Source organism: Nerophis ophidion, linkage group LG19 (assembly GCF_033978795.1).
Source record: "Nerophis ophidion isolate RoL-2023_Sa linkage group LG19, RoL_Noph_v1.0, whole genome shotgun sequence".
Classification (NCBI taxonomy): domain Eukaryota; kingdom Metazoa; phylum Chordata; class Actinopteri; order Syngnathiformes; family Syngnathidae; genus Nerophis; species Nerophis ophidion.
This window is the reverse complement of record NC_084629.1, coordinates 4,752,004-4,775,378: the sequence shown is the minus strand read 5'-3', so window position 1 is coordinate 4,775,378 and position 23,375 is coordinate 4,752,004. Positions and strand designations below refer to the sequence as shown.

At 43.4% G+C, this 23,375-nt stretch overlaps 1 protein-coding gene across 4 annotated transcripts in view; it reads right to left on the bottom strand.

Annotated features, from left to right (window-relative positions):
* Positions 1 to 23,375, bottom strand: part of LOC133537891 (protein TANC1-like) — a 389,287-nt gene that overhangs the window by 140,081 nt on the left and 225,831 nt on the right. For 3 of the 4 annotated variants that reach the window (XM_061879022.1, XM_061879023.1, XM_061879025.1), the window contains exons 5-6: positions 21,981 to 22,111; positions 5,323 to 5,512 (exon numbers count right to left, since the gene is read on the bottom strand). In XM_061879022.1, the coding sequence (XP_061735006.1) occupies positions 5,323 to 5,512; positions 21,981 to 22,111 (321 nt within the window). Of the gene's footprint in view, positions 1 to 5,322; positions 5,513 to 21,780; positions 21,942 to 21,980; positions 22,112 to 23,375 lie in introns of those variants that run through there. The other variant, XM_061879024.1, reaches the window with a different exon arrangement.

The following is a 23,375-nucleotide window of genomic DNA, read 5'->3' as shown; positions in this document are numbered from 1 at the left end:
GTTCCGTCGTGTTTTTGTTCTTAGCCAAGTTTGTTATCCGCCTCGTGCGCGCCTTTTGTTGGTACCCTTTTGGTTTGTTCGATTTTAGTGTTTAATTAAATCGTGTATTCTTACGCAATGCCTGCCTCCTTCTCTGCATCTTGGGGTTGGTCAACAACTAACTTTGACAGAGCTAATGCAACAAAATTGTCTTCTTATCTTTATGAAAATAAAAACAAAGTCTAAGTCTAAGTAGGCCTTTGGGGTGCATTTGTTTGTTCTGTAGAATTACTGTCCACCCAAAAAATATTATAAAACCACTTTGTCTGTGCCAAATTGAGTAAAAGGTATTTTAGGAATCAAGACTTTTCTGAGATTTTTACAATGGGGATGGATGGTCATTGAACAATTAACAATTGCTTGAAACAGGAACTAGAAACTACCTCAAACTTCAAACTACCTCACCGATATTTCGAACTACCCCACCGATAGGCCACAGTACGTCAGACTGAAGGACATCACTCGGGGAAGTGGAGTCCAAGGTCACAATCTATTGTGATCGAGGGAGTCGAGGTACAGACCGTGGACTCATTCAAGTACCTCGGGGTGTGGGTGGACAACGGGTGCGTCAGGGACGGCAGACAAGAGGAGTTTCGGAGCCTGGTGACGTACTTTGCTGTCTGGTGCCACAGGAACCTCTGGCAGCTCAATCCGTCGAAGACCAAGAATCTGGTCATTGACTTTGGGAAGTGGTGTCCAAGGTCACAATCTATTGTGATCGAGGGAGTCGAGGTACAGACCGTGGACTCATTCAAGTACCTCGGGGTGTGGGTGGACAACGGGTGCGTCAGGGACGGCAGAGAGGAGGAGTTTCGGAGCCTGGTGACGTACTTTGCTGTCTGGTGCCACAGGAACCTCTGGCAGCTCAATCCGTCAAAGACCAAGAATCTGGTCATTGACTTTGGGAAGTGGAGTCCAAGGTCACAATCTATTGTGATCGAGGGAGTCGAGGTACGGACCGTGGAGTCATTCAAGTACCTCGGGGTGTGGGTGGACAACGGGTGCGTCAGGGACGGCAGAGAGGAGGAGTTTCGGAGCCTGGTGAGGGACTTTGCTGTCTGGTGCCACAGGAACCTCTGGCAGCTCAATCCGTCAAAGACCAAGAATCTGGTCATTGACTTTGGGAAGTGGAGTCCAAGGTCACAATCTATTGTGATCGAGGGAGTCGAGGTACAGACCGTGGACTCATTGAAGTACCTCGGGGTGTGGGTGGACAACGGGTGCGTCAGGGACGGCAGACAAGAGGAGTTTCGGAGCCTGGTGACGTACTTTGCTGTCTGGTGCCACAGAAACCTAAGGCAGCTCAATCCGTCAAAGACCAAGAATCTGGTCATTGACTTTGGGAAGTGGAGTCCAAGGTCACAATCTATTGTGATCGAGGGAGTCGAGGTACGGACCGTGGAGTCATTCAAGTACCTCGGGGTGTGGGTGGACAACGGGTGCGTCAGGGACGGCAGACAAGAGGAGTTTCGGAGCCTGGTGAGGTACTTTGCTGTCTGGTGCCACAGGAACCTCTGGCAGCTCAATCCGTCAAAGACCAAGAATCTGGTCATTGACTTTGGGAAGTGGAGTCCAAGGTCACAATCTATTGTGATCGAGGGAGTCGAGGTACGGACCGTGGAGTCATTCAAGTACCTCGGGGTGTGGGTGGACAACGGGTGCGTCAGGGACGGCAGACAAGAGGAGTTTCGGAGCCTGGTGAGGTACTTTGCTGTCTGGTGCCACAGGAACCTCTGGCAGCTCAATCCGTCAAAGACCAAGAATCTGGTCATTGACTTTGGGAAGTGGAGTCCAAGGTCACAATCTATTGTGATCGAGGGAGTCGAGGTACGGACCGTGGACTCATTCAAGTACCTCGGGGTGTGGGTGGATAACGGGTGCGTCAGGGACGGCAGACAAGAGGAGTTTCGGAGCCTGGTGACGTACTTTGCTGTCTGGTGCCACAGGAACCTCTGGCAGCTCAATCCGTCAAAGACCAAGAATCTGGTCATTGACTTTGGGAAGTGGAGTCCAAGGTCACAATCTATTGTGATCGAGGGAGTCGAGGTACAGACCGTGGACTCATTCAAGTACCTCGGGGTGTGGGTGGACAACGGGTGCGTCAGGGACGGCAGACAAGAGGAGTTTCGGAGCCTGGTGAGGTACTTTGCTGTCTGGTGCCACAGGAACCTCTGGCAGCTCAATCCGTCAAAGACCAAGAATCTGGTCATTGACTTTGGGAAGTGGAGTCCAAGGTCACAATCTATTGTGATCGAGGGAGTCGAGGTACGGACCGTGGAGTCATTCAAGTACCTCGGGGTGTGGGTGGACAACGGGTGCGTCAGGGACGGCAGAGAGGAGGAGTTTCGGAGCCTGGTGACGTACTTTGCTGTCTGGTGCCACAGAAACCTAAGGCAGCTCAATCCGTCAAAGACCAAGAATCTGGTCATTGACTTTGGGAAGTGGAGTCCAAGGTCACAATCTATTGTGATCGAGGGAGTCGAGGTACGGACCGTGGAGTCATTCAAGTACCTCGGGGTGTGGGTGGACAACGGGTGCGTCAGGGACGGCAGACAAGAGGAGTTTCGGAGCCTGGTGAGGTACTTTGCTGTCTGGTGCCACAGGAACCTCTGGCAGCTCAATCCGTCAAAGACCAAGAATCTGGTCATTGACTTTGGGAAGTGGAGTCCAAGGTCACAATCTATTGTGATCGAGGGAGTCGAGGTACGGACCGTGGACTCATTCAAGTACCTCGGGGTGTGGGTGGACAACGGGTGCGTCAGGGACGGCAGACAAGAGGAGTTTCGGAGCCTGGTGAGGTACTTTGCTGTCTGGTGCCACAGGAACCTCTGGCAGCTCAATCCGTCAAAGACCAAGAATCTGGTCATTGACTTTGGGAAGTGGAGTCCAAGGTCACAATCTATTGTGATCGAGGGAGTCGAGGTACGGACCGTGGACTCATTCAAGTACCTCGGGGTGTGGGTGGACAACGGGTGCGTCAGGGACGGCAGAGAGGAGGAGTTTCGGAGCCTGGTGAGGGACTTTGCTGTCTGGTGCCACAGGAACCTCTGGCAGCTCAATCCGTCAAAGACCAAAAATCTGGTCATTGTGGCTTGCGGACCTGCAGCGAAGCGGGATGTGCCAGGATCGGCTTCGAGATTAGCGGCAGGTGCGTAAATGAAAAAGATGAAAGTGTTTGTCTGACCACCTACTCGGTGGTCTAGTGGTCAGAGCAGTGTTTTTTAACCTTGTTGGAGGTACCGAACCCCACCAGTTTCATATGCGCATTCACCGAACCCTTCTTTAGGGAAAAATATAATGGGTTTTTTTCAAATTCGAGACAAAGTTGTATGTTTTTGGTAACACTTTAGTATGGGGAACATATTCTAAGTAACAAAGATTTAACTAAGAGTTATTTGGACACTAGGGGAACATATTCTAAGTAATAAAGACTTAATTTAAAGTTATTTGGTTAGGGTCAGGGATAGAGGGTTAGGGTTATAATAAGGAGATGCCGAATAAAGCATTAATTAGTACCTAATGACTAGTTAAGAGCCAATATGATACTAATTTGCATGTTAATAAACAACTAATTAATGGTGAATATGTTCCCCAAACTAAAGTGTTACCATATTTTTTTCACTGGTGCACAAATTGAACCGTGCATGAACATCACCTTGTTCAAACAACAAAACCAACACAGGGCATAAACTCACAACAAATTACACACCTGCAAATCAGTCAGCTGTTGCCGTATCCGTAATATTCCAACAGGGAGAAGTTTGTATTTACACGAAGAGTCGGGTGTGTTTTGACCTCGGCTGAACCCCTGAGGTTGACTCACCGAACCCCTAGGGTTCGATCGAACCCTGGTTAAGGACCACTGGGTTAGAGAGTCCGCCCTGAGATGGGTAGGTTGTGAGTTCAAACCCCGGCCGAGTCATACCAAAGACTATAAAAATGGGACCCATTACCTCCATGCTTGACCCTTAGCATCAAGGGTTGGAATTGGGGGTTAAATCACCAAAAATTATTCCCGGGCGCAGCCACCGCTGCTGACCACTGCGCCCCTCACCTCCCAGGGGGTGATCAAGGGGATGGGTCAAATGCAGAGGACAAATTTCACCACATATAGTGTGTGTGTGACAAGGGGGTTGGATGGTGGAAAATGACGCAGAGCGAGAGCGAGATCGAGACACGACACTTGAGAAAAACCATTTGTGTGCTCACTTAAGAAAACAAAAACAACTGCTGAAAAGCACCCAAAAGACTTTGCACATTTATTAAAAAATAAAACTCTTTTGTAAACCTGGAAGAGCCTGGGATGTCGATGATTGGTGGTCTAACGAACTCGAAAGAGCAAGACCTCCACAGGCAGCTTTTAAAATGTGCAACGACTGTATGGCAGTACAATCGGTGCGGCGTCTTCAGTAATGTGGACGTTGTATCGATCCGATGTGATGAAGGAGCTGAGCCGGAAGGCAAAGCTCTCAATTTACCGGTCCATCTACGTTCCCATCCTCACCTATGGTCATGAGCTTTGGGTCATGACCGAAAGGATAAGATCACGGGTACAAGCGGCCCAAATGAGTTTCCTGTCTCTCCCTTAGAGATAGGGTGAGAAGCTCTGCCATCCGGGAGGAACTCAAAGTAAAGCCGCTGCTCCTCCACATCGAGAGGAGCCAGATGAGGTGGTTCGGGCATCTGGTCAGGATGCCACCCGAACGCCTCCCTAGGGAGTTGTTTAGGGCACGTCCAACCGGTAGGAGGCCACGGGGAAGACCCAGGACACGTTGGGAAGACTATGTCTCCCGGCTGGCCTGGGAACGCCTCGGGATCCCCCGGGAAGAGCTAGACGAAGTGGCTGGGGAGAGGGAAGTCTGGGCTTCTCTGCTTAGGCTGCTGCCCCCACGACCCGACCTCGGATAAGCGGAAGACGATGGATGGATGGATGTATGGCAGTACTTTTTGTTATTGCTCTTTGCTACAAAACACACATCTAACCAACACGAGTGAACCACAGGACCAAGTTCAGTCCATAGAAAATACAGAGCGCATTATTAGAATTTCTAGCATGGTTTCTGATTAGGAACCACAGGTATTATATAGCAAGTAATTTAACCATGAATTGATTAACGTGGACCCCGACTTACACAAGTTGAAAAACGTATTTGGGTGTTACCATTTAGTGGTAAATTGTACAGAATATGTACTGTACTGTGCGATCTACTAATAAAAGTATCAATCAATCAATCAAAGTCAACGTAATTTGTTACAAAACACATTCTAAAGACCGTCCCTTACCTATTATTCCACTGTCCTTACTCTCCAGCGTGGAGGTGGGGCTGGTGATTGTTCCACAAGGGCTGGCGCGACTGAGAGGGGGGCGGCTTGTGGTGCTGTTGAGAGTGGAACACGGGCTGTCGGTGCAGGGCGACGCGGTGCTGCTGGTTAGTGTGGAACTGGGGCTGATGCCCTGGTTCGTCGTACAGCACTGGGGAGAAGACAGAGATAAGGGTTGAAACAGGTGTGTGGAACTGTTAAGTAAGTAAGTAAGTAAGTGAGTGAGTGAGTGAGTGAGTGAGTGAGTGAGTGAGTGAGTGAGTGAGTGAGTGAGTGAGTGAGTGAGTGAGTGAGTGAGTGAGTGAGTGAGTGAGTGAGTGAGTGAGTGAGTGAGGGAGTGAGGGAGGGAGGGAGGGAGGGAGGGAGGGAGGGAGGGAGGGAGGGAGGGAGGGAGGGAGGGAGGGAGGGATGGATGGATGGATGGATGGATGGATGGATGGATGGATGGATGGATGGATGGATGGATGGATGGATGGATGGATGGATGGATGGATGGATGGATGGATGGATGGATGGATGGATGGATGGATGGATGGATGGATGGATGGATGGATGGATGGATGGATGGATGGATGGATGGATGGATGGATGGATGGATGGATGGATGGATGGATGGATGGATGGATGGATGGATGGATGGATGGATGGATGGATGGATGGATGGATGGATGGATGGATGGATGGATGGATGGATGGATGGATGGATGGATGGATGGATGGATGGATGGATGGATGGATGGATGGATGGATGGATGGATGGATGGATGGATGGATGGATGGATGGATGGATGGATGGATGGATGGATGGATGGATGGATGGATGGATGGATGGATGGATGGATGGATGGATGGATGGATGGATGGATGGATGGATGGATGGATGGATGGATGGATGGATGGATGGATGGATGGATGGATGGATGGATGGATGGATGGATGGATGGATGGATGGATGGATGGATGGATGGATGGATGGATGGATGGATGGATGGATGGATGGATGGATGGATGGATGGATGGATGGATGGATGGATGGATGGATGGATGGATGGATGGATGGATGGATGGATGGATGGATGGATGGATGGATGGATGGATGGATGGATGGATGGATGGATGGATGGATGGATGGATGGATGGATGGATGGATGGATGGATGGATGGATGGATGGATGGATGGATGGATGGATGGATGGATGGATGGATGGATGGATGGATGGATGGATGGATGGATGGATGGATGGATGGATGGATGGATGGATGGATGGATGGATGGATGGATGGATGGATGGATGGATGGATGGATGGATGGATGGATGGATGGATGGATGGATGGATGGATGGATGGATGGATGGATGGATGGATGGATGGATGGATGGATGGATGGATGGATGGATGGATGGATGGATGGATGGATGGATGGATGGATGGATGGATGGATGGATGGATGGATGGATGGATGGATGGATGGATGGATGGATGGATGGATGGATGGATGGATGGATGGATGGATGGATGGATGGATGGATGGATGGATGGATGGATGGATGGATGGATGGATGGATGGATGGATGGATGGATGGATGGATGGATGGATGGATGGATGGATGGATGGATGGATGGATGGATGGATGGATGGATGGATGGATGGATGGATGGATAGATAGATAGATAGATAGATAGATAGATAGATAGATAGATAGATAGATAGATAGATAGATAGATAGATAGATAGATAGATAGATAGATAGATAGATAGATAGATAGATAGATAGATAGATAGATAGATAGATAGATAGATAGATAGATAGATAGATAGATAGATAGATAGATAGATAGATAGATAGATAGATAGATAGGATGGATGGATGGATGGATGGATGGATGGATGGATGGATGGATGGATGGATGGATGGATGGATGGATGGATGGATAGATAGATAGATAGTACTTTATTTATTCCTTCAGGAAAATTAACATTTTCAGCACAATCCCATTCAAAATTAAAGCAGCGGATATAACCAGCTACTTCTACATACAGCTATGAATACAAAGTGAAAGAAACATGTTTCCACCCCCATGTTTCCCAGTAGGTGTGGTGTTCTTGGGATGCAACTCAGTATTCTTCTTCCTCCGAACACGACGAGTTGAGTTTATACCAAAATGTTGGTTTCATCTGACCACATGACATTCTCCCAATGCTCTGCTGTATCATCCATGTATCCATTTTGGTATAAACCCAACTGGTCGTGTTTGGAGGAAGAAGAATACTGAGTTGCATCCCTAGAACACCATACCTACTGTGAAGCATGGGGGTGGAAACATCATGCTTTTTTTTTTCACATTCTGTCTCTCACAGTTGAAGTGTACCTATGATGAAAATTACAGACCTCTGTCATCATTTTAAGTGGGAGAACTTGCACAATCGGTGGCTGACTAAATACTTTTTTGCCCCACTGTGTATATATATATATATATATATATATATATATATATATATATATATATATATACATGTAAAGTTATATACAAAACCCAAAACCAGTGATGTTGTCACATTGTGTAAATGGTAAATAAAAACAGAATACAATGATATGAAAATCTTTTTCAACCTATATACAATTTAATTGACTGCGAAGACAAGATACTTAACATTCGAACTGGAAAACTTTGTTATGTTTTGCAAATATTAGCTCATTTGGAATTGGACTGAGAGAGTTGAGGAATGCTCATCAAACACTTATTTGGAACATCCCACAGGTGAACAGAATAATGGGGAACAGGTGGGTGTCATGATTGGGTATGAAAGTAGCTTCCATGAAATGCTGAGTCATTCATAAATAAGGATGGGGCGAGGGTCACCACTTTGTGAACAAATGTGTGAGCAAATTGTCCAACAGTTTAAGAACAACATTTCTTAACGAGCTATTGCAAGGAATTTAGGGATCTCATCATCCACGGACCATAATATCATCAAAAGGTTCAGCGGATCTCGAGAAATCACTGCACTTAAGTGCCTAAGCCCATGATCTTGAATCCCTCAGGCGGCATTAAAAAGCGACATCAGTGTGTAAAGGATAACACCACATGGGCTCAGGTAAACGTCATAAAACCACTAGAGTAACAAAAGTTTGTCGCTACATCTGTAAGTGCAAGTTAAAACTGTACTATGCAAAGCCAAAGCCATTTATCAACAACACCCAGAAACGTAGCAGGCTTTGCTCGGCCAGAGCTCATCTAAGATGGACTGATGCAAAGTGGAAGAATATTCTGTGGTCCGACGGGTGCACATTTCATATTGTTTTTGGAAACTGTGGACGTCATGTCCTCCGGAACAAATAGAAAAAGAACCCTCCAAGGGGCAAAGTTGAAAAGCCAGCATCTGTGATGGTATGGGGGTGCATTAGTGCCCAAGGCATGGGTAACTTACACATCTGTGAAGGCACCATTAATGCTGAAAGGTACATACAGGTTTTGGAGTAAGATATGTTGCCATCCAAGTAACATTATCATGGACGCCCCTGCTTATTTCAGCAAGACAATGCCAAGCCACGTGTTACAACAGGTTGGCTTTGTAGTAAAAGAGTGCGGGTACTAGACTGGCCTGCCAGTAGTCCAGACTTGTCTCCCATTGAAAATGTGTGGCGGTAACAGGAGTGTATATTGTAGCATCCCAGAAGAGTTAGTGCTGCAAGGGTTTCTGGGTATTTATTCTGCTGTGTTACGATGCGGATATTCTCCCGGAATGTGTTTGTCATTCTTCTTTGGTGTGGGTTCACAGTGTGGCTTATATTTGTAACAGTGTTAAAGTTGTTTATATGGCAACCCTCAGTGTGACCTGCATGGCTGTTGACCAAGTATGCCTTGCATTCACTTGCGTGTGTTAGAAGCAGGAGATAATATGTGATTGGGCCACGACGCACCCGCAGTGCCTTTAAGGTTTATTGGCGCTCTGCACTTTTCCTTACGTCCGTGTACCACTCCGTACGGCGGCGTTTTAAAAAGTAATACATTTTATTTTTTGAAACCGATAATGATAATTACCTATATTACATTTTATTTTAAAGAATTTATTGGCCGATAATATCGGCAGTCCGATATTATCGGACATCTGTAATTGAAAACAATTATTTGGAGACGCCCGGTGGGTCGGGTTGAAAAGCTTAACGGGCGGGCCTTGATCTGCCCATGTCTGGTGTAGGGGCTCAAGTCTATCAGCGAGGAATGAAGCATGGTGCTCGTAGTCCAAATAAAATCTGCTATTGGTTTGGACCAAGTGTCAACATTGACATGTACATATACCAAATACAATATGTCATTGAATGGAGCTGTGAGCTTGAAAAGAACAATTGCTTTCTCATGCAACATTCAAAAAAAAAAAAAAGCCTTAGCATGCAGCTTCAGACAGGACAAACCCAGAACTAGAACACTAAATGGTGCAAATATATGCAGCCCAATGCAGCAGTGGAGGACAATCACAGCATTTATCATTTTGATGCAGATGAAAATGGAGAGGGCTACATTTTTCGTCTTGTTCCACCTCATCTATGATTTATATGACGGAGTCATTTTACAAATACTGTAAATACAAACAAAATATATTTTTTGGGCATAAATCATGAAACACTGTACATGCACATTGTTTAAGCCAGGGATGTCCAACGTGCGGCCCGGGGGTCATTTTTTTAACAACCCACATGGCACATTCTAAAAATACAATTAAAAAAATTGAAAACATGAAAAGTGCTACGAAAGAGCAAACAGGCGAAATGTATATATTTTGACCAAAACTCTTTGGGGTTCCCCTGGGATCAAGCCTGAGTGGAGGCCTAGATGTATATTTTTGATGCAGATGAAAATAAGGAGAGCAACATTTTTCGTCTTGTTTCACCTCATTTATGATTTATATGACGGAGTCATTTTACAAATACTGTAAATACAAACAAAATATATTTTTGGGGGAATAAAACATGTAACACTGTACATGCACATTGTTTAAGTCAGGGGTGTCCAAAGTGCGGCCCGGGGGTCATTTTTTTAACGGACCCACGGCACATTCTAAAAATACGATTAAAAAAATTGAAAACATGAAAAATGCTATGAAAGAGCAAACAGGCGAAATTTATATATTTTGACCAAAACCCTTTGGGGTTCCCCTGGGATCAAGCCTGAGTGGAGGCCTAAATGTATATTTTTGATGCAGATGAAAATAAAGAGAGCAACATTTTTCGTCTTGTTTCACCTCATTTATGATTTATATGACGGAGTCATTTTACAAATACTGTAAATACAAACAAAATATATTTTTGGGGGAATAAAACATGTAACACTGTACATGCACATTGTTTAAGTCAGGGGTGTCCAAAGTGCGGCCCGGGGGTCATTTTTTTAACGGACCCACGGCACATTCTAAAAATACGATTAAAAAAATTGAAAACATGAAAAATGCTATGAAAGAGCAAACAGGCGAAATTTATATATTTTGACCAAAACCCTTTGGGGTTCCCCTGGGATCAAGCCTGAGTGGAGGCCTAAATGTATATTTTTGATGCAGATGAAAATAAAGAGAGCAATATTTTTCGTTTTGTTTCACCTCATTTATGATTTATATGACGGAGTCATTTTACAAATACTGTAAATACAAACAAAATATATTTTTTGGGGAATAAAACATGTAACACTGTACATGCACATTGTTTAAGTCAGGGGTGTCCAAAGTGCGGCCCGGGGGTCATTTTTTTTAACGGACCCACGGCACATTCTAAAAATACGATTAAAAAAATTGAAAACATGAAAAATGCTATGAAAGAGCAAACAGGCGAAATTTATATATTTTGACCAAAACCCTTTGGGGTTCCCCTGGGATCAAGCCTGAGTGGAGGCCTAAATGTATATTTTTGATGCAGATGAAAATAAAGAGAGCAATATTTTTCGTTTTGTTTCACCTCATTTATGATTTATATGACGGAGTCATTTTACAAATACTGTAAATACAAACAAAATATATTTTTTGGGGAATAAAACATGTAACACTGTACATGCACATTGTTTAAGTCAGGGGGGGTCCAAAGTGCGGCCCGGGGGTCATTTTTTTAACGGCCCCACGGCACATTCTAAAAATACGATTAAAAAAATTGAAAACATGAAAAATGCTATGAAAGAGCAAACAGGCGAAATTTATATATTTTGACCAAAACCCTTTGGGGTTCCCCTGGGATCAAGCCTGAGTGGAGGCCTAAATGTATATTTTTGATGCAGATGAAAATAAGGAGAGCAACATTTTTCGTCTTGTTTCACCTCATTTATGATTTATATGACGGAGTCATTTTACAAATACTGTAAATACAAACAAAATATATTTTTTGGGGAATAAAACATGTAACACTGTACATGCACATTGTTTAAGTCAGGGGTGTCCAAAGTGCGGCCCGGGGGTCATTTTTTAACGGACCCACGGCACATTCTAAAAATACGATTAAAAAAATTGAAAACATGAAAAATGCTATGAAAGAGCAAACAGGCAAAATTTATATATTTTGACCAAAACCCTTTGGGGTTCCCCTGGGATCAAGCCTGAGTGGAGGCCTAAATGTATATTTTTGATGCAGATGAAAATAAAGAGAGCAATATTTTTCGTTTTGTTTCACCTCATTTATGATTTATATGACGGAGTCATTTTACAAATACTGTAAATACAAACAAAATATATTTTTTGGGGAATAAAACATGTAACACTGTACATGCACATTGTTTAAGTCAGGGGTGTCCAAAGTGCGGCCCGGGGGTCATTTTTTTAACGGACCCACGGCACATTCTAAAAATACGATTAAAAAAATTGAAAACATGAAAAATGCTATGAAAGAGCAAACAGGCGAAATTTGTATATTTTGACCAAAACCCTTTGGGGTTCCCCTGGGATCAAGCCTGAGTGGAGGCCTAAATGTATATTTTTGATGCAGATGAAAATAAAGAGAGCAATATTTTTCGTTTTGTTTCACCTCATTTATGATTTATATGACGGAGTCATTTTACAAGTACTGTAAATACAAACAAAATATATTTTGGGGGGAATAAAACATGTAACACTGTACATGCACATTGTTTAAGTCAGGGGGGGTCCAAAGTGCGGCCCGCAGGGAATTTTTTTAACGGACCCACGGCACATTCTAAGAATACGATTAAAAAAATAAAAAACATATAAAGTGTTATAAAAGAGCAAACAGGTGAAATGTAACAAGAACATGTTGCAATGTTTAATCTAAGTGAAGTGAAGTGAATTATATTTATATAGCGCTTTTCTCGAGTGACTCAAAGCGCTTTACATAGTGAAACCCAATATCTAAGTTACATTTAAAGCAGTGTGGGTGGCACTGGGAGCAGGTGGGTAAAGTGTCTTGCTCAAGGACACAACGGCAGTGACTAGGATGGGGAATCGAACCTGCAACCCTCCAGTTGCTGGCACGGCCACTCTACCAACCGAGCTATGCCGCCCCTAATAACACAAAGCTGCCATGCAAGCTGCTTCTTCCTTTAAAAAATAATAATGAATCAAAATCAATATCATTATGACTTATTGACCTATTCAAGGTTTCAATTACGTCACATTAAATATTCCACTTTGAGATATTTTGGGGGAAAAATTTTGCATATTTTGTGTTTGCCATATAAAAAAAAATAAACATTTTTTTTAAAGAAGGGCCTAAAACGAACAAACAAAATACATAAACAGCAACAAAACTTATAATTGACGGATAGATCTGAGGATGATCTCAAGATTATTGTGTTAAAAGTAAACAGTAAAAAAATGTATAATTTATTTTTCAACATTTTACTGAGTGGAACCCTTTTGGATCCCCAATCATTTTAGTGTGATTTTTTTTTTTTTTAAGTATCATTGCTCAAAAAATAATAGGGAATCAAAATCAATGGTGGTATGAGTTATTGACCTTTTTAAGGTTACAATTATTATATCATCTCAAATATTCCACTTAAAAATGTTATTGGGTGAAAATATTGCATATTTTGTTGGGGTTTTTTCAATAAAAAACTGGGTTTTCTTTGACGAAAAGAGCATACAACTTCAAAATCTTTATATTGACAGACAGATAGACCTAATGCTGATCTAGAGATTTTAAACCTTGAATAATAATAAAAATAATAATACTGAATAATGACACATTTTTGATATTTTTTTTTACCAAAACCCTCCGGGTTGACCTGAGTGGAAGCCTAAATGTATATTTTGAAGAAGATGAAAATGAGGCGGGCAACATTTTTCGTCTTGTTTCACCTCATTTACGATTTATATGACGGAGTCATTTTACAAATACTGTAAATACAAACAAAATATCTTTTTTCGGCATGAATTATGAAACACTGTACATGCGCGCAGGTAAATTCTTTAACGGCCCCACGGCACATTCTAAAAATACAATTAAAAAAAATTAAAAACATAAAAAGTGGTTTAAAAGAGCAAACGGGTGAAATGTTTGAAATGCAAATGGTCCAACGTTTACTCTAATAACACAAAGCTGCCATGCAAGCTGCTTCTTCCTTTCTTACCATTAATGCGACTTCTTGAACAGGTGTGGTAGAAAACGGATGGTTGGATTAAAATGCATGAGAATGTTTTATAATTTGAACGTTATTTTTGAAACAGCGGAATTATTCATTACTTATCGTGTTAAGCAATGTCAGCTAAGATTTATCTGAGAGCCAGATCTGGCTCTAGAGCCATAGGTTCCCTACCCCTGGTTTAAGCATTAAACACATTTTTACCTGCACCCTGCCTCCCGCTGTTTCCCACATCTACAAAGCAATTAGCTACCGACTGCCACCTACTGATATGGAAGAGTATTACACGGTTACTCGGCATAACTCGGTTGGTAGAGTGGCCGTGCTAGCAACCTGAGGGTTCCAGGTTCGATTCCCGCTTCCGCCATCCTAGTCACTGTCGTTGTGTCCTTGGGCAAGACACTTTACACACCTGCCCCCAGTGCCGCCCACACTGGTTTAAATGTAACTTAGATATTGGGTGTCACTTTGTAAAGCGCTTTGAGTCACTAGAGAAAAGCGCTATGTAAATATAATTATCTGAGAGCCATATGTAGTCATCAAAAGAGCCACATCTGGCTCTAGAGCCATAGGTTCCCTACCCCTGGTTTAAGCATTAAACACGTTTTTACCTGCACCCTGCCTCCCGCTGTTTCCCACATCTACGAAGCAATTAGCTACCGACTGCCACCTACTGATATGGAAGAGTATTACACGGTTACTCGGCATAACTCGGTTGGTAGAGTGGCCGTGCTAGCAACCTGAGGGTTCCAGGTTCGATTCCCGCTTCCGCCATCCTAGTCACTGTCGTTGTGTCCTTGGGCAAGACACTTTACCCACCTGCTCCCAGTGCCACCCACACTGGTTTAAATGGAACTTAGATATTGGGTTTCACTATGTAAAGCGCTTTGAGTCACTAGAGAAAAGCGCTATATAAATATAATTATCTGAGAGCCATATGTAGTCATCAAAAGAGCCACATCTGGCTCTAGAGCCATAGGTTCCCTACCCCTGGTTTAAGCATTAAACACATTTTTACCTGCACCCTGCCTCCCGCTGTTTCCCACATATACAAAGCAATTAGCTACCGACTGCCACCTACTGATATGGAAGAGTATTACACGGTTACTCGGCATAACTCGGTTGGTAGAGTGGCCGTGCTAGCAACCTGAGGGTTCCAGGTTCGATTCCCGCTTCCGCCATCCTAGTCACTGTCGTTGTGTCCTTGGGCAAGACACTTTACACACCTGCCCCCAGTGCCGCCCACACTGGTTTAAATGTAACTTAGATATTGGGTGTCACTTTGTAAAGCGCTTTGAGTCACTAGAGAAAAGCGCTATGTAAATATAATTATCTGAGAGCCATATGTAGTCATCAAAAGAGCCACATCTGGCTCTAGAGCCATAGGTTCCCTACCCCTGGTTTAAGCATTAAACACGTTTTTACCTGCACCCTGCCTCCCGCTGTTTCCCACATCTACGAAGCAATTAGCTACCGACTGCCACCTACTGATATGGAAGAGTATTACACGGTTACTCGGCATAACTCGGTTGGTAGAGTGGCCGTGCTAGCAACCTGAGGGTTCCAGGTTCGATTCCCGCTTCCGCCATCCTAGTCACTGTCGTTGTGTCCTTGGGCAAGACACTTTACCCACCTGCTCCCAGTGCCACCCACACTGGTTTAAATGGAACTTAGATATTGGGTTTCACTATGTAAAGCGCTTTGAGTCACTAGAGAAAAGCGCTATATAAATATAATTATCTGAGAGCCATATGTAGTCATCAAAAGAGCCACATCTGGCTCTAGAGCCATAGGTTCCCTACCCCTGGTTTAAGCATTAAACACATTTTTACCTGCACCCTGCCTCCCGCTGTTTCCCACATATACAAAGCAATTAGCTACCGACTGCCACCTACTGATATGGAAGAGTATTACACGGTTACTCGGCATAACTCGGTTGGTAGAGTGGCCGTGCTAGCAACCTGAGGGTTCCAGGTTCGATTCCCGCTTCCGCCATCCTAGTCACTGTCGTTGTGTCCTTGGGCAAGACACTTTACACACCTGCCCCCAGTGCCGCCCACACTGGTTTAAATGTAACTTAGATATTGGGTGTCACTTTGTAAAGCGCTTTGAGTCACTAGAGAAAAGCGCTATATAAATATAATTATCTGAGAGCCATATGTAGTCATCAAAAGAGCCACATCTGGCTCTAGAGCCATAGGTTCCCTACCCCTGGTTTAAGCATTAAACACATTTTTACCTGCACCCTGCCTCCCGCTGTTTCCCACATCTACAAAGCAATTAGCTACCGACTGCCACCTACTGATATGGAAGAGTATTACACGGTTACTCGGCATAACTCGGTTGGTAGAGTGGCCGTGCTAGCAACCTGAGGGTTCCAGGTTCGATTCCCGCTTCCGCCATCCTAGTCACTGTCGTTGTGTCCTTGGGCAAGACACTTTACACACCTGCCCCCAGTGCCGCCCACACTGGTTTAAATGTAACTTAGATATTGGGTGTCACTTTGTAAAACGCTTTGAGTCACTAGAGAAAAGCGCTATATAAATATAATTATCTGAGAGCCATATGTAGTCATCAAAAGAGCCACATCTGGCTCTAGAGCCATAGGTTCCCTACCCCTGGTTTAAAACGAACAAACAAAATACATAAACATCAATAAAACTTATAATTGACGGATGGATCTGAAGATGATCCCGAGATTATTGTGTTAAAAGTAAACAGTAGAAAAAAATGTATAATGTATTTTTCAACACTTTACTGAGTAGGAGGACCCTTTTGGATCCCCAATCGTTTTAGTGTGATTATTATTCTATTTTTTTAAGTGTCATTGCTCAAAAAATAATAATGAATCAAAATCAATGTTAATATAAGTTATTGACCTTTTTAAGGCTACAATTATTATATAATCTCAAATATTCCACTTAAAAATGTTATTGGGTGAAAATATTGCATATTTTGTAGGTTTTTTTTCAATAAAAAACTGGGTTTTCTCTGACAAAAAGAGCATACAACTTAAATCTTTAAAATCTTTATATTGACAGACAGATAGATCTAAAGTTGATCTAGAGCAGGGGTCACCAACCTTTTTGGGTACTGATTAAAGCAAAGGGCTACCAGTTTGATACACACTTAAATAAATTACCAGAAATAGCCAATTTGCTCAATTTACCTTTAACTGTATGTTATCATTAATAATTAATGACATTTATCTTTGTGGAAACACTGATCATCTTAATGATTTCTCACAATAAATATATATTTTTGATGACATGTTTTAAATAGGTTAAAATCCAATCTGCACATTTTTTTTCCTTTTACGGAAGGTTTTTTGTAGCGGATAAATGATGAAAAAACACTCAATTGAACGGTTTAAAAGAGGAGAAAACAGGAAAAAAATGAAGATTTAATTTTGAAACATAGTTTATCTTCAATTTCGACTCTTTAAAATTTAAAAAATTCAACCGAAAAATATGAAGTTAAAAACTAACTAATCCGTATCTTTTTGAAAAAATTAAAAAAAGAATTTATGGAACATCATTAGTAATTTTTCCTGATTAAGATTAATTTTACAATTTTGATGACATGTTTTAAATAGGTTAAAATCCAATCTGCACTTTGTTAGAATATATAACAAATTGGACCAAGCTATATTTCTAACAAAGACAAATCATTATTTCTTCTAGATTTTCCGGAACAAAAATTTTAAAAGAAATTCAAAAGACTTTGAAATAAGATTTAAATTTGATTCTACAGATTTTCTAGATTTGCCAGAATATTTTTTTTTAATTTTAATCATAAGTTTGAAGAAATATTTCACAGATATTCTTCGTCAAAAAAACAGAAGCTAAAATGAAGAATTAAATTAAATTGTATTTATTATTCTTTACAATAAAAATAAAAAAATACTTGAACATTGATTTAAATTGTCAGGAAAGAAGAGGAAGGAATTTAAAAGGTATATGTGTTTAAAAATCCTAAAATCATTTTAAGGTTGTATTTTTCTCTCTAAAATTTTCTTTCTGAAAGTTATAAGAAGCAAAGTAAAAAAAAAAACAAGTGAAAACCAAGTCTTTAAAATATTTTCTTGGATTTTCAAATTCTATTTGAGTTTTGTCTCTCTTAGAATTAAAAATGTCTAGCAAAGCGAGACCAGCTTGCTAGTAAATAAATAAAATTTAAAAAATAGAGGCAGCTCACTGGTAAGTGCTGCTATTTGAGCTATTTTTAGAACAGGACAGCGGGCGACTCATCTGGTCCTTACGGGCTACGTTGGTGACCTCTAATCTAGAGATTTTAAACCTTGAATAATATAGGTATAGCTCGGTTGGTAGAGCGGCCGTGCCAGCAACTTGAGGGTTGCAGGTTCGATTCCCGCTTCCGCCATCCTAGTTACTGCCGTTGTGTCCTTGGGCAAGACACTTTTCCCACCTGCTCCCAGTGCCACCCACACTGGTTTAAATGGAACCTAGATATTGGGTTTCACTATGTAAAGCGCTTTGAGGCTATAGAGAAAAGCGCTATATAAATACAAAATACAATTCACTAATAATAAAAATAATAATACTGAATAATGACAGGGCTTCACGGTGGCAGAGGGGTTAGTGCGTCTGCCTCACAATACGAAGTTCCTGTAGTCCTGGGTTCAAATCCAGGCTCGGGATCTTTCTGTGTGGAGTTTGCATGTTCTCCCCGTGACTGCGTGGGTTCCCTCCGGGTACTCCGGCTTCCTCCCACTTCCAAAGACATGCACCTGGGGATAGGTTGATTGGCAACACTAAATTGGCCCTAGTGTGTGAATGTGAGTGTGAATGTTGTCTGTCTATCTGTGTTGGCCCTGCGATGAGGTGGCGACTTGTCCAGGGTGTACCCTGCCTTCCGCCCGATTGTAGCTGAGATAGGCGCCAGCGCCCCCCGCGACCCCGAAAGGGAATAAGCGGTAGAAAATGGATGGATGGATGGATGAATAATGACACATTTTTGATTTTTTTTTTGTACTAAAACCCTTTGGGGTTCCCCAAGATCAAGCCTGAGTGGAGGCCAAAATGTATATTTTGAAGAAGATGAAAATGAGGCCAGCAACATTTTTCGTCTTGTTTCACCTCATCTATGATTTCTATGACGGAGGCATTTTACAAATACTGTAAATACAAACAATTTATCTTTTTGGGGCATAAATTATGAAAAACTGTACATGCACATTGTTTAAGTCAAATGAATGTTTTATCCAGACGCATACATTTGTCCAAATGTGGCTAAGTAGACATATTGTGGGTTTCCTGGACATGGTCTACATTGTTAAAAGAAACATCTAAAGAAAAGAATCCCTCTGCCATCTTCCACTAGTTTTTTTCATATATAAATCGCCACTTGAATATTCCCTCTTTCTTTTTTTCCCACTCTCTTGTCGTCATTTGGGATGTCTGTTGTGATTTCCCTTCCTGGTTCCATGACCCGCCCTATGTTGCCTCTGATTGGCCTGTCCCTAATGTTTTGCCCTAATCTCAACCAATCGTGACTCATTATAGTAAGCAACCCAACCAATCGTGGATGTTCTTATATGTGCAAACACATCTTAGAAGGAGGAAAGGGAGGGGTTTAGTAGTCCATAGAGTTTTTACAAGACGTGGTAGAACAAAGAACACAACAACATTGTTTGGTCATTTTAACGTGAAATAAATTATATCGATATTACGATATTTTCTGAATACATTTCTTGTTTAAAAATATATCGATACAGCTTAAAAACTCGATACGTCCGCCCAGCCCTATCTGCTATGTTTGAACTGCACGGACATAGTGTCACCATGTGTTAAAAAAGTATAAATTGTTTGTACTTGCTAAGCATCTCATGGTCACTCAATGCTATTACATCCATATTGGTGCATATATACTGACTTGTCATTATCATACTTGTGGGGGACTGCGTAGCGTGGTTGGGAGAGTGTCCGTGCCAGCAACCTGAGGGTTCCTGGTTCAATCCCCACCTTCGACCAACCTCGTCACGTCCGTTGTGTACTTGAGCAAGAAATTTCACCCTTGCTTGGACTATATAACCAACATATATAACCAACGTGTGTTCCAACTATCGTGGGTTCCCGGTAAGGTTTACTCAGGTGTACTGCAGAGGAGGCTACGCCGGACAGTCAAACCTCGGATTCAGGAGGAACAGTGTAGTTTTCGTCCTGGTCGTGGACTTGTGGACCAGCTCTATACTCTCTGCAGGGTTCTTGAGGGTGCATGGGAGTTTGCCCAACCAGTCTACATGTGCGTTGTGGACTTGGAGAAGGCATTCGACCGTGTCCCTCGGGAAGTCCTGTGGGGAGTGCTCAGAGAGTATGGGGGACTGGACTGTCTGATTGTGGCGGTCCGCTTCCTGTACGATCAGTGTCAGAGCTTGGTCCGCATTGCCGGCAGTAAGTCGGACACATTTTCAGTGAGGGTTGGACTCCGCCAAGGCTGTCCTTTGTCACCGATTCTGTTCATAACTTTTATGGACAGAATTTCTAGGCGCAGTCAAGGAGTTGAGGGAATCCGGTTTGGTGGCCGCAGGATTAGGTCTCTGCTTTTTGCAGATGATGTGGTCCTGACGGCTTCATCTGACCGGGATCTTCAGCTCTCACTGGATCGGTTCGCAGCTGAGTATGAAGCAATTGGGATGAGACTCAGCACTTCCAAGTCCGAGTCCATAGTTCTCGACCGGAAACGGGTGGAGTGCCATCTCCGGGACCCTGCCCCAAGTGGAGGAGTTCAAGTACCTCAGAGTCTTGTTCACGAGTAAGGGAAGAGTGGATCGTGAAATCGACAGAGAATCGGTGCGGCGTCTTCAGTAATGCGGACGCTGTATCGATCCGTTGTGGTGAAGAAGGAGCTGAGCCGGAAGGCAAAGCTCTCAATTTACCGGTCGATCTACGTTCCCATCCTCACCTATGGTCATGAGCTTTGGGTCATGACCCAAAGGACAAGATCACGGGTACAAGCGGCCGAAATGAGTTTCCTCCGCCGGGTGGCGGGGCTCTTCATTAGAGATAGGGTGACAACCTCTGTCATCCGGGAGGAATTTTAAGTAAAGCCGCTGCTCCTCCACATGGAGAGGAGCCATATGAGGTGGTTCGGGCATCTGGTCAGGATGCCGCCCGAACGCCTCCTTAGGGAGGGGTTTCGGGCACGTCCGACCGGAAGACCCAGGACACATGGGGAAAACTATGTCTCCCGGCTGGGCTCGGGATCCCCTGTGAAGAGCTGGACGAAGTGGCAGGGGTGAGGAAAGTCTGGGCTTCCCTGCTTAGGCTGCTACCCCCGCGGCCCGACGTCGGATAAGCGGAAGAAGATGGATGGATGGATAAAATCAACATATAAGTTCATTGTAAATGAAGGGCGGGACATGGGTAAGCATTCATGCTCTTCTCCCGTATCCTGTCCAACTACGAAAAGTGATGAAGTGTCGCTAAATACGTCTGTCTGCCGAATTAAATAAATTCATTCATTCATTCAAGCTTGGCAACGATATGCAACAGTGAAATCTTTTAAGTTCTGCCGGGACACATCTCGTGTCAACATACATCCAAAACAGTTTAAAGCAAAGTAAGACCTCTCTCATGCTCCAAACATTAAAGAGCACCATTGCTCGACTTAGCTTCTCATGCAGCTCGTAATTGTCGGAGCCAAACAAAGTCAAGCACCAAACATAAGTCTATTTCTGGGAGTGGGCTCAGACACTGTTGTTGAATACACAGGCGCCCCTGGGACCGCACTCAAGTTACTGACGCACACACGCCGGAAAGCTGGTACTGGGAAAAAAGAAACATGCAGACGAATACAACGCGAACTGGGTCGGTGGGACTTACATTATCATCCGAAAAAATAACGCGAAGCTGGGTCGAACCAAAAAAAAAAATAGTACTCATCCAGACCTCAGAAAAGACTGCTACAAGTCCCCCCCGCCGTCATCCTCACTATCGCTTTATCTGTGTGCTGCAGCAGGGGATGCAGCTGCGGTCAGAGCCAGGAGGAGGAGTTGGTGAAAAAAAAAAAAAAATCAAAATACCTTCTTTTCATTCTTGTCGTCCATGGGTATGCGCGCCGAACTCGGGATGCCTTCTCCCAGCAAGAAGCCCAGCCTTGTCATCAGTTCCTGTGTGGCCGGGGAGGAGTTTGGCTGTTTCTCCGCGTGCAGCTCTAGAGGGCAGACAGACAAGCGCAACGTTTAGAGGTTCAATTCCCTCTCTCCTCTCCAGGAACTGAACTCTGCTTAAGAAAGCTGAGTCATGCCAGTGTGGTTCAGATGTTGCAGAAGAGCAAGAGGTTGAGTGCGTTTATTTTTTATTTTTTTTGCAGCCCTCTTCGATGACAAATTACTAGGCTTTCTCCTCTTTTACTGCACTCATATAAAACGTGGATCGTGAGATCGACAGGCGGATCGGTGCGGCGTCTTCAGTAATGCGGACGTTGTACCGGTCCGTTGTGGTGAAGAAGGAGCTGAGCCGGAAGGCAAAGCTCTCAATTTACCGGTCGATCTACGTTCCCATCCTCACCTATGGTCATGAGCTTTGGGTCATGACCGAAAGGATAAGATCACGGGTACAAGCGGCCGAAATGAGTTTCCTGCTCTCCCTTAGAGATAGGGTGAGAAGCTCTGCCATCCGGGAGGAACTCAAAGTAAAGCCGCTGCTCCTCCACATGGAGAGGAGCCAGATGAGGTGGTTCGGGCATCTGGTCAGGATGCCACCCGAACGCCTCCCTAGGGAGGTGTTTAGGGCACGTCCAACCGGTAGGAGGCCACGGGGAAGACCCAGGACACGTTGGGAAGACTATGTCTCCCGGCTGGCCTGGGAACGCCTCGGGATCCCCCGGGAAGAGCTAGACGAAGTGGCTGGGGAGAGGGAAGTCTGGGTTTCCCTGCTTAGGCTGTTGCCCCCGCGACCCGACCTCGGATAAGCGGAAGATGATGGATGGATGGATGGATATAAAACGTCTCCTCTGAACATAAATGGCTTTGCACCATGGTGCAAAAAGTCAGTGTTCAAAAACAAGGGAAAAAACATGCAAAAATGAGGGTTATTTTATTTGAACTAAGCAAAATGTTTTCATTTTTTTTTCATTTATCTCTTTATTTCAGGCAATGACATAAAAATAATAAAAAAAACAAAAAGTACAAAGTTGACAACACATTATACAAACCCTGTGTCCATATGAGTTGGGAAATGGTGTTAGATGTAAATATAAACAGAATACAATGATTTGTATATCATTTTCAACCCATATTCAGTTGAATATGCTACAAAGACAACATATTTGATGTTCAAACTGATAAACATTTTTTTTGTTGCAAATAATCATTAACTTTAGAATTTGATGCCAGCAACACGTGACAAAAAAGTTGGGAATGGTGGCAATAAATACTGATAAAGGTGAGGAATGCTCATCAAACACTTATTTGGAA